This window comes from Camelus bactrianus, chromosome 6 (assembly GCF_048773025.1).
Source record: "Camelus bactrianus isolate YW-2024 breed Bactrian camel chromosome 6, ASM4877302v1, whole genome shotgun sequence".
Taxonomy (NCBI): Eukaryota; Metazoa; Chordata; class Mammalia; order Artiodactyla; family Camelidae; genus Camelus; species Camelus bactrianus.
The window spans coordinates 24,765,485-24,778,295 of NC_133544.1; the positions used below are offsets into that span (position 1 = coordinate 24,765,485).

At 36.3% G+C, this 12,811-nt stretch overlaps 1 protein-coding gene across 4 annotated transcripts in view; it reads right to left on the reverse strand.

Annotated features, from left to right (window-relative positions):
- YLPM1 (YLP motif containing 1) overlaps positions 1-12,811 on the reverse strand; it is a 58,484-nt gene that overhangs the window by 44,333 nt on the left and 1,340 nt on the right. For 3 of the 4 annotated variants that reach the window (XR_012507459.1, XM_074365234.1, XM_074365235.1), the window contains exons 2-4: positions 4,216-4,452; positions 3,087-3,266; positions 1,009-2,003 (exon numbers count right to left, since the gene is read on the reverse strand). Coding sequence is in view for 3 of the 4 variants with exons in the window: in XM_074365234.1 (XP_074221335.1) it covers positions 1,009-2,003; positions 3,087-3,266; positions 4,216-4,452 (1,412 nt within the window). In the remaining variant the exon portion in view is untranslated. Of the gene's footprint in view, positions 1-1,008; positions 2,004-3,086; positions 3,267-4,215; positions 4,453-8,160; positions 8,227-12,811 lie in introns of those variants that run through there. The other variant, XM_074365236.1, reaches the window with a different exon arrangement.

A 12,811-nucleotide genomic window follows, 5' to 3' on the forward strand; every position in this document is an offset into this window, starting at 1 on the left:
ATTAGGTTTAAATTTAAAATGATGATGTAGATCCACTGACACCGAGATAGAAAACTAACCAATACTGATTAAGTGGAAAAACCAAGTTACAAAATAATGTACTTCCTATGATTCAATTTTTATGACACATATTTTAAAAATTATTATCTCCACATAGTGGAATTAGGTTACATACTTTTTTCAATACTTTCCTGTACTATCTACATTTTGTATAAGGAATATGTATTTCCAGTACAATGTCCAACTGGGAAAAATATGATTTAAAATGTTTTTCTATAAGAAAATTATCATTTAGGCCAACTTGGGGAAAAAATACTTTCACAAACTTGAAAAAATAAATTTAACACTTTTTAAAAGATAAAAGAGAAAGCTTAGAAACTACTAAGAAATGTTTTGTGTGTTTTTCTAAATAAAAGTGTAGTTCAGACAAAAGAAAAACATCTCCTAAATTAAGGAAAATATAAAGAATATGAGTTCTACGTGGGCAGGAATTTTGCCCATGTTATAGTCACTGCTGGAAGCACAGAACAGGAACTTAATATTTGCTGAACAAATGAATAAAACAAAAGTCCTGTTTACCCTTACACTAAATTTCATGGCCTTATTTCACTAGATGCTTATTCATTTTTATCTCCAACAGCTAGCATATCATCTCACAAAGAGAAGTTACCATTTCAGTTACTTGCTAAACAAAAAGCAAAAAGATCAATAAATTTAATAAACATTGCTTTTGAAGCTAAGAAATTGATAAACATTACTCTAAACGACTACATTCATCCTGGACTATAACCTCCACATTTGGATAAAAGCAGTGACATCAAAGAAATGAGGGCATGTTACCATTTCTAGATTTCATTATGCCATGTCCAATAAGTGAACAATACTAACATTATTAATTGTAAACCAGGAATGCATGTAAAAGTACAAAGAGAATATAAAGGCCTACTCAGCCTATATTAACAAAAAAGCCAAAATAACCCCCCTCTTCCCAAAAAAAGGCAGACCTACCTTGGGCCTCTTGGACCTTCCAAGTAACTGCTTCTAGGAGGATCTGGAAGCAGTCCACCTGACCTCCCTGGCATGTCCTTGACTGCAGTGATTGGCTGAGATGGAGCAGCTGAAGACTCCCCAAGTCCTTGCTCAGATGAAAATGAACTGTATGGCAGAGCAGATTTGCCCAGAGGAGCTTTAGAATTCACTTGTTCTGATGGGCCAATGGCTGATTGCAATGGAGGATGGTAAGTTGAGGGTGGGGCAGAACCAAAAGACACAGGAGTGGGAAGAAGTGCTGGTCTAGGTTTCTCTGGAACTTGTGAGTTCTGAGAACTGGAGGCTGGTGGAACTGGGGCTGTTGTTAACTGAGGAGGTATCCCTTGTGGAACTCCAGGGGGAGGTATTCCTGGAGGAGGTGTGGCTGAAGATAATGGTGGAAGGGGCATGACAGGTGGAGGTGCTGTTGAAGAGAGAGGCGGTGGGGGAAGAACTGGTGGTGGTCCTGCAGAAGAGAGGGAAGGTGGGGGTAGAACTGGTGGTGGCCCTGTTGAAGAGAGAGATGGAGGCATCACAGGTGGGGGCACAGAGGTTGGTAGAGAAGGTGGCATCACAGGTGGGGGCATGCCAGGTGGTGGCACTGAAGCAGGCAGGGCAGGGGGCATCACTGGTGGTGGCAATGATGGAGGCAATACCGGAGGGGGCATTGTTGGTAGAGGTGGAGGCATCTGAGAATATGGGACAAAAGGTGGTGGCATTGACATGTTTCCCATATACTGGTTCTTCATGTTCTGAAATGAATTGACTTTCTCCTGGAGATAGGTCTGAGTGGCTTTCATATGTCCCTGCCATGTTTTCCACTGCTTCTCATACTCCTGAAGCTGATCTTTGTGAGGATAGGAATGAAGCTGTTCCTCCCACAGCTGAAACTCTCGCTCCCATTCTTGGTAGAGATGTTGAAACTGCTGCTGCTGCATCTCATAATGCCGCAGCTGCATATCTACAGACATTGTCTACAAATAAAGGGATAAAAATTATTCCAGGATATTCATAAAAGATAAGTAATCATAATTAAAACATTAATGAATCAATGGCATTTGAAACCTAAGAAAATTAGAACATAAGACCTTGGGAGGCTAAGGATAAGCCTGTTAAATTCTTTCAATGATGATCATTCGCCTTTCTTCCTTTGATTTATTTATATAAGTTATCACAGAGTTGGAAAAAAATCAACCAACACTAAAACAAATATCTATCTCAACAATAAGTATTTTTCAAGTTTTTAATATTACTATGGATCATTTTAATATTACTATTGAAACTGATCTGTTATAACAAACAGACATAGGTTTATACCTCAAAGATACAAGACAAACAAGTATCTAAGTCACTTCATCTTTTGTGGTGTATTTGCTTAGGTTTTTTTGTGATGACTGTTTTGATCTTGTTGGTGGATTTTTGCTTGTCTGTTACTGTAGTGTTTTTTAGGCAAAACACTAGGTTAACTTGAAGCTATATAAGAAGCCCTAGTTCTTTTTTTTTTTTTTAATCGAAGTATAGTTGATTCACAATACTGTGTTAGTTTCAGGTGTATGGCAATTTATTATATATATAAAAAATAAACATATGTATTTTTCTTCAGATTCTTTTCCATTATAGGTTATTACAAGATACTGAATACAGTTCCCTGTGCTATACAATAAATCCTTGTTGTTTATCTATTTTTACATATAGTAGTTTGTATCTGCTAATTCCAAACTCCTGATTTATCCCCCTACCCCCTTTGGTGACCATAAATCTGTTTTCTGTCTGTGAGTCTGTAAGAAGCCCAGGTTCTTAAATCCCTTAGCAAGATACTCTAACATCTGCCTAGATGGACACGATCAGAAGACTCCACTCTACCTGCCCCTCCCCAAGAGTATTTTCATAATACCAAACTTCCCAAGCCCCCAGGTAACTGACAGATTAACTGCTTGGGCACTCCCAGGGAAATGTCTGATATCTTTCCTTCTTCACAATTAAATCTCTTTCATGAGAAAGAAATCCTTTAAATGTCTTGGGGCAGTTTCCCATGTGTCAACTAAGGAAGCACTCACCTGTATATGTAGTGGTTGCTGTATAATCTGCTGGTACTGTTGTAGGATCTGCTGTAACTGAGTGTGCTTCTGCATTATTCCCTGATACTGGAAGCCAACTCGATGTTGCTGGTGCTGCTGCCAGTGTGCTGCTGCAGCTTGCAACTGTTTTAACCTGGCATCTTCTTCCGGGTCCTCAGACTAAAGATAAAAGAGAGGATATATTTTTTTGTAAGTCATAAACAACCATCAAATTAATAAGAAACTTGAATATTTTATGAAGTATTGTACTGTATAGTATTGTGTTATAAAGTCCAGAATCCCTACAACTCTGGCTGAGAAAAGCTGTTCTATCTTTAGATAAAATACCTACTTCTATCTATACTGTCATCATGGACACTAATACAAAGGGGTTTATAAATTCCACAGTCTTCACTAGCATAATAATCTCATTGTTCCTAAATAGGATAACCATTTCCCCAGCAGACAGTCAATCCACAGTAACTGTCCTTTTCACTCTATGAGAAATCTGTTTCTTTTTCACTTTAGTCACTTTTCACCAGCTGACTACTGTGTAATCATTATATTTCATTAATGTTTCCACATAAGGTTCTTGGGAGAACAATGACCTTTGGACCAACATGAGAACTTTGCGTGTGCCAGTGTATGCTAAGCGACAAGGATTATCACATTTAATGCTTCAATAGCTCTATAAGATATCTACTAATGGAATATACCCGTTTTGCAGATGAGAAAATTAGAGCATAGAATGGTTAACTAACTTGCTCAGTCACTACTTAGACTACAGCCTGGGCAGTTTGACAATAGAAGTTGAATCTCATAATTGCCCTGTGCTGCCAATATGAAAACACTCAACCTGGCATCCCTTTAGTGCTTAGAGACACTCAATTCAAAAGAGTGTCTAATTCTTTCCTCTCACTTAAATCATGGAAAAAAATGCCTTTTCTAAGCCTGACAAGGCATACATTTGATTATTCCACAAATGAAATTTTACAGGCACTTAAAAAGAAAATATGAAAATATATATCAATTTGTAACAAAGGTATATGTACACGCGTATTATACATATATGAATCAGAAAAAGAGCTGAACAATTTAATAAACACCAAGTAATTAATTTTATGGTTACCTGGGGTTCCTCAGGTGGGAGAGGAGGTGGTACATCCTCATTGGGGGGTGGTAATGGAGGCTCCTCAGATGGAGGGGGATCTGTTACTTGACTGGTGGCAGGCACAGTAACTTCTTCTTTTACTGGCTCAGGTGTATCCTTTGCTACAACAGGACCCTTTTTGTGTCCTGGCAAATGCACTTTTGTCCTCTGCTGCAAACTAAGCAGGTGCTGTCGATACCAATACTGCTGCTGTTCCTACAACAGAAACCATTTTTAAGAATTTTAATTGGCAATCCTGTATGTCTGCAACTTGGTATTGACAAACAACTATATTTATGTCTGTGTTCATGTATCTGTACGTAATAAAAGGCAAAGCTGGACTGAGAAAGGCAAACAACAAAGAGCTTTCAATTCCTCCTCTAAATTTATACATTTAAGTTAAACTATACATATGAATTCAACATACTTCTCTACTCTTGTAAAATAAAAACACGCTTTTGGAGGTGAGAGCAGTCTTTCTGATAAATGAGCAGAATAAATCCTTTCAGTACTCACAGCTACTTATTTTTAATTTGCCTTTAGTCGGTCCAGATTTATTCCCAAGGATCTTGTGATTAATGAAAATAACCTAATAGTCCTATCTCTTCTCTCTGTCTTCTCTTCTGCAGTGTTCTTTCCCCTTTTAAACACTACTAATCTTGCTATGCTAAGGTATATTTGTATAAGTCAAGAGTACACCGTGTTTTAGAATGCTTTCTATTTATTTTAAAAGTCTCGCTTTGCCTTATAAATTATACTGTAACTTGGCTTTCTGGAAGCTCGTTTTGTTTTTCCACTTTTTCAAAATTGAAACAATAAGTTTAATGTGGAAAAAAATTATAAGATACAGCCTATCCTCATTATTCACAGATTCTGTACTTGTGAATTTGCCTACTTGCTAAAATGTACTTCTATATCCAAAATCAATACTCAAGGAGCTTTGACAATCATTTGTGAACATGTGCAGACTGGCAAAAAATCTGAGTTACCTGACTTGCATGTTCCCAGCTGAGGCAGGGCATAGCCATGTTCTGCCTTTTTATTTCTTATACTTTAAATAAATGTTTTTTTCAAGGTCTATTCAGGGCCACATTTTTCACATTTCTGTGCATTTTGTTGAAGATTTTCCTGTTTAAAATGACCCCCAAGCATACTGCTGAAATACTGTCTTGTGTTCCTAAGTGAAGGAAGGCTGTGATGTGCCTTGAGAAAATACCTGTGTTGGATAAGCTTCGTTCAGGCAAGAGTTAGTGCTGTTGGCTGTGAGTTCAATGTTAATGAATAACAATATACATTAAATAAGGTATCTTTAAACAGAAACACATAAGAAACAAGGTTACATATTGACTGGTTGATGAAAATGTGACCAAACGCCCACAGAAACCTAACCCCATATTTCCCCTAGGAGCAATGGTTCAGTATTCACTAATTCAGTGCTCTTTACAATTTTATAAAACATAAATATCTTGAATAAAGAGACTTGACTATACAAAATAAGCAATAACTAATTAAAATCAATTTAAAAACCTCACTGCTCAGAAATAACTACAGGATCTCCATTATCCCAGTGTTCATTATATAATTCCCCATGGTTACAAGGTTACATAGGAAAAAAAAGTTGTCCCAACACTAAAATATTCACTAATGAACTCCCTATATAATTCCATAATTAACAACAGCATATATTCCTACTTAAATTATAAAGATGCAGGATTTTATGAAAGTGATTTTGGAGAACTTTGGAACTCATCACTGATAGCTGAGGAACTAAGTACTACCAGTTAACAACCCAAAATAATTTTTTCTAATAGGAACTACAAAAGAGAATGACATTAGTATTAAAGGCTGAAAAACAGCCCCTGGGAAAATTTATAAATCCGTAAAATATTTTTTCAACATATCCAAAAATGAAATAAAAGATACTATAATGTTGTCATATAATTTTGTCACAAAAAATTATAGTACAGAAACCTAAACTACACTTTATTCTTTATAAACTCCAAGACTCAGCCATTCATGATTTTTGAGCTGTTTTTCAAGATTGTGTCCCAAAGCAAATTTTTTACTTTTTATGATAAACTTTTGGTCCTTGTATTAAATTGATTCATTTTACTTGCATTCACTAGAATTCATTATCTTTGTATAACCAAGATTTCTTACATTTTTACTATTTTATCATATATTCTCTCCAATTTTCCACATGCAATATATAGTCTTTTTTCACTAAACATACTGTTTTGTTATTTTTCACTCACAGAATGTAATTTTTTGGGAGAGATATATATGTCTCATGCCTTTCTTGTAACCTATCTGGTGCTTAAGCATAGTGCTGTAGCACACAATAGAACATCAACAAATCAGCTAAAGACTTCCCTTCCAGGCTACTAATTTCCATGACCTGAAACTTGCTGCAGTCCATTGGGAAGAATATATTTCATCTCACTAACTCCATCTTCAAGTTTGGGTCATTGGTGAGGTTTTTTGTTTGTTTGTTTTTAATCATCATATACATAATCATCAGCTCCTGGGATATAACTACTTTTACTATTCAATATGAAAAAAAAACAGCACATCAACCATTATAGTCAACAATAATGTAATATTAAAATATTTTCAGTGGGGAGGATATAGCTCAATGGTAGAATGCATGCTTTGCATGCATGAGGTCCTCAGTTCAATTCCCAGTGCCTTAAAAATTTTTTTTAAACTTTCTTCCATTATTTTATAAAAATACTGAAAATAGCAACAGGTTTATCTTTCAGCTTTAAAAAATTAATAAATTCTTTCAAGCAGAAGTTAAAAGTTTCCTTTTTTTAAAGGTGCTCTGAAAACATCACCAAAAGATACAAAGATGCAAACGATCTTTTATAAACTAGAAGTCAGTGGCTACAGATATAAAGATCATTCAGGTCTAGATTTTTTATCAATTTGTACCCACCTTATTCTCATGCTTTCTTTGTCTTAGACTTAGTCTAAGGTTAAGAACTGTGTTAGGAGCTCAAGTGGTTGTTGATTTACTGAGAGCATGCACTGCAGGTCAATTTCTATTTAATATGAACCCAATAAGCAGAAACAAGATCAAATTCAATCCTAGGATGAGGATTTGGCACATTTTTAAAGCTCTACAAATGAATAATGATAAAATCATTCAGAAATGTCCTCAGTGACCCCACAGAAGGTCGATTTATCTCTATTTTAGAAAGGAATAAAACCTGCCTGGACTTGCTAATGAAGCCAAACTAGTAGCCAGTTTTTCTGAATGTCCCATTACATCAGGAAACTCCATCTTATATGGGATGTTAGTTCATAGGTTGAGGAAAATCATAGTATAAGTCACATTCAAAAAGAGACTGAATGGAGTTAAAAAGTAAGGATGTATTTGTCACAAATATCATTACCAAAAAAGATGCTAATTAATTCAGTACGTACTTACTGACCACTTGCTACCAGTACAGTAATAAACTAGGTACTAAATGATTCTCCAAGTAGGGAAATATAAAGGAGGAAGGAGAGGGAGAGAGAGAGAGAATGAACAAATGAACACATGTGTATGTGTGTGTGTGGTGTTTTAAAGATTAATTTCAAAAGGTTACCTTTCCTATCCAGGTTGATTATTACAAATGCCTATAACATTAAATGTTCAGTATCATATCCTAAAGAAAGGAGGCGGGGGTGGTCGGGGGCAGGGGGGCACTTGGTAAAACAATGAAATGGATTTCCATTTTTAAAACGTACTTAAAATATATTTATTTCCAATATTTTTGAGGTTCATATTCTACTCCAGGAATTACATCACCAGATAATCTTAGCCCCACCTTAAAAAACAAAAAAAAAACTATTTTACTTTGCCCCTTCCTCCAGCTCCTGCCCACACTCTCTCTCTCTCCTTCAGTCAAACTTCTTGAAAGAGTTGTCTATACTCACCATCCCCATTTCCTCACCTTCCATCACTCCTCAAATCAATGCAATATGGCTTCAGTCACTATGAAACTGCTCCTGCCAAGGTCAACAATAATCTACATGTCAGTAAATGCAAAAGATAACTCACAGCCTTCATCTTACTTGACCTCTCAGCAGTGACACAGCTAACCACTCCCTCCTCCTAGAAACAGTCTTCCCTTCACTTCTGTGGCCCTGTGCTGTTCTGATTTTCCATATATTTATTTGGCCTTTCTTCCCACTGGTTCTCTTAGATACTGATTCTGCAGAGCTAGGCTCAATGTCCTTTAAACTCTATTCTTACTCTACACACACTCTGCAAGAGACTTCACCTATTTCTGTGCCTTCAAATACCATTTTTGTGCTGATGACTCACAAGTCTATCATGTTTCCCAGATCTCGCTCCTGGACTCCAGATCTGTATCTAACTTCCAATTGGACATCTCCACTTGGAATCTTATGTCTCAAGGATCTTAAACTCAGTAAGTCTAAAACTTAACTCATCATTTCCCCCTCATCCCCAGATCTGTTCTTCCTCTCCTGTGGTTTTCCTATTTTATTAGTATATGGAACACCATCCACTCAGCAGCCTACCCTAGAAACCCAGGAATCATCCTTGATACCTCCCTCTCCACTACTATTCAATCTCCAATTGGATTCTAGCACCTAAATATTTCTCCAGTCTTTCCACTTCTCTCCATCTCATCCATCACCATCCAAGTCCAAGTCATGACGAACTCTTGCCTGGATTACTCTATTGACTATTCTCTCCAAATCACTCTTGCTCCTTTCGATTCCACTCTCCACATTGCAAAGCAGAGTGAACTTTCAAAAAAGCCAGTCTGTCACATCTGCCTATATAAAATCCTTCAGTGGCTTCCTACTGCCCTTAGGATAAAGTCCTCATAGGTACCCCCTGGTCTGGTTTGGACCTACCATTCTCTACCCGAGCTTTCAGAAAGCCTTACTGAACTTAATTCTTTGAATTCTTATCTGGTTAATTCCTACCCATTCTTCAGGTTTCATTTAAATATTACTTGCAAAGGGAGACCTCGTCAATAAAGGTCAGAGTGCCCAACTATATTTAATCATTTGAAAAATATTTATCCTTCACCTACTGTGTGTTAGACCCTGAGCAAGGCACTGTGAAAACAATGGTGAGCTTTAAAAAGCTCGCCTTTTCTATTCCTTATGGAACAGTCTAGTGATATTTTCTATTTTATAATCTTACAGTACTGTGCACTTCTCTTAATTACTTATTAAATGTCTTTCTCCCCATCGGGACAAGTCAGTGAGGGCAGGTACCATGTCTATTTTGCTCACCATTTCATCTCTGGTACTAAGCACAGTTCCTGGCACATAGTTGTTACTCAATATTTGGATATTAAATAATGACTAAAAACTCTAATCAAAGTCAACAGCTTCATCTAAATAAGTTTTGAGAACAGAAGAAAAAATCACAATTCATGAAAAAAAGACCATATGCATTTTACCTAGCCAGTCCTTTAAACACACAGAAAAGATAATTCAAAAGACACACTCCATTAAATCACCAGCACTTAACTCTGAAAACCAGAAATTAAATGGAAGAATACTAAGTATCTACCCTGTCTTTTCTATACTAACTGTATTTCCAATCAAATAACCCTAGGTCATGAGTGAAAGTCTTTCTTTACAGAATTCAGTACAGTAAATGTAGAAGAAATGGCAGAAAAAGTCATCATGTTGCAACCTCTAATGAAGAAATAATCTACTCACGCAAAGACCATCAATGGATGAAACACTAGATGAAACATTAGATGCAAGATTGATGGGAAGCTTTACAGTGGAGGAATCAGACTGTCACCCCCTGATCAATTTTGGCACCACTAACTGTGGGACGACTAGGTACTGAGTATCTCCTGATGCGGATGCCAGTGAAGTACACAGCACTACCTAGGTTATGAAGTCCACCTACCAAAAGTAAGGTAATCTTCAATCTAAGGTTTCAGAGTTAATGTCTAGTTTATGAAACACATGGGAGAGAGGAACAAGTCAAATGACACCATGAGATGACAGACAAATCCAGAGCATGGGACAGTCTACAGGACAACTACCACAGATTTTTTTACCAAGCTCAATGACAGGGGGTAGAAAAAGAGAACAGGAGAGACTAGCCTAAGTCAAGGGTTCTCAAGTGAGAGTGATTTTGCCCCCAGGGGATATTTGGCAATGTCTGGAAACATTTTTGGTTGTCACAACTGGGGGCTGCTACTGGGATCTAGTAGGTAGAGGCCAGAGATTCTGCTAACATCCTACAATGCACAGGATAGCCCTGCAACAAAATTATTCTGCCCAAGAATGTCTATGTTGGATTTCGATTTGAACAAATCAACAAAACATTATTGAGTCCATTGGGGAATTTTAACATGGATAATACCAAGGAATTATTTTTATTAGTATGATGAGACAATAGGGGAAATCTGAATGGATCAGGTATCAGATGATAGAAACTGTCAATTCTGTTAGGTGTTATGTGTTTACCTAAGAAAGGGTCCTTTTTTTTTTTTTAAAGATGTCTAATTAAGAATGAAGGAATCAAATGACTTGAGATCTAAGATTCATTTTAAAATATTTCAGCAAGAACAACAACAATAAAGGCCTAAGTGAAATAAATACAGCAAAATCTTGATAGCTGTTGAAGTCAGTGATGGGTATATGGAGGAATCATACCATTTTCTCTACTTCTGTGCATGTTTAACATCTTTCACCATAAAAAATTTAAATGAAATATTCCAAAAATAAAATATAAATCAAAAAATAATAAATGTGCAGAAGGGTTAAGTGTCAGAGATTGGCACTAGCATGAAAAAAAAAGTTTATTATCTAATAAACCAAAGTATCCCAAGTCTAAAACATGACAACTCTTGTATCTTACTCAGGTCTTTGTGGAGAGCCTACAATTTGCAAGGCACTGACCTAGGTGCTACACGGGATAAAAAGGTAAGTGGACAGTGTCTGCAAGGGACCTACAATGTGAAGAACAGTACCAAACCACATGGGGAAGCTCAGGCATGGCTTCACAGAGACCGATACTTGAGATGTGCCCTGAAAGCAATACAACTCTAAGACGGTGGCAGGGTTGAGGAAGTTGGGACAAATTCTAGACAGAAGTAAGAAAACCTAAAGAGGCCCACTCACACCTCTCAAACCTCATCTTCCATCACTTTCTTTCTGGCTCTCATCAAAAAATTTAAGGCACTGAATATTCAAAGCACCAAAAGAAGTTCACTATAGACAAGGGTACAAAAGCAGAAAAGCCAAAAGCAGTGTTCATGGTAAACATTTATATTAAGGATCGGTCTAATCACCCCCTACAACCAAAAAACAATTAATTTGTCTTTCTAACGCCAGAAAAAGTCTAGAAGAGATGAGGATATAAATGTCATATTTTGGCTTGGACTAACTCTGAAAGTGTTTAACTACAGAAGCACTGGAAATTTCAGAGTAGGGTGATAAAGAGGGCAGAAATTCTGTCTCTACTGTAATAGAAGAATCTAGGAAAATAAGCTGGTCAGATGGTACTAATATGGTAAGCTAATAGAATCTCTTATTCAACTGTTTTACCCATTACCTCAAGTGTTTTCTCTTAATGATGTGCCAAGCACATCTTGTTTAAAACAACTTGTTTTGTTTTCTTAATTTCTAATGCCAAACTACTGTAAAATTAGAATGCTGCATCCCTATCTATTGTAAATCTTTTATATGTAAATCTAAGCTTGTGGATGAAAAGATTCTCTTTTTTCATTAGGGAATCTAGGTAGACTACTAATTGCTAAAAGTGTCTATCTTAAGAAATCAGAACAGATGATTTCTTCCAGTTTAATCCTATCTTCTTTCTTAAGGGAGGAATTCATTTATTACTGTTATCCAATCAATCTTTTATCCAATCAATCTTTGACAGGGAAGCATCATTTCAAATAGAAGTTTAGAATAATGGCTTTCTTATGAAGAGCTATCATGAATTTTTTTTTTTAAAACCTGGCCAAATTCAAGGCTGTTACTCAGGAGTAAATGGTAACAACACGCAATTCAGCAAATTGTTCATGTCTTAAAAGTATCTTCAAGTGATGTGAGAAAGAATGCATGAGTCAACTCCTTAAATGACCAATAAGCTCCTCAAAAGATCAAATATGTAGACTTCCTAAGTATTATATACATATCCATAAATATAACTAAGATGCTCCTAATTAGAACAAGTTTTCCATTCTTCATTTGTTGAGACCTCTTAATTCAGGAAGCTGATAGCTACCAGTGGTTTTTTTAAAGAAGCTAACTGGTCATAAGAGTTACATGCATTTCAAGTGTAAGCCCTTTGAGAAGTTTCTTTTTCATGCTGCCTCTCAAACAGAATTTTAGTTTAAGTTACAATTAAAAAAAAAAAAAAACAAAACAAACCTTTGCAACAGCAACAAAATCTAGAAGGTTGATCAATGGAAACCAAGAAATACATCTGAGAAGTAAACTCTTGAGCCATACCAATACTCCGGGGTTTAGAGGTATCTTCACACTATTCTCTTAATAATCCACATGTAGCTAGTTTAAAAGCATGGATGTCAGACCTCTGACTTTTACGGAATCCTTTGGAGTGTAAATT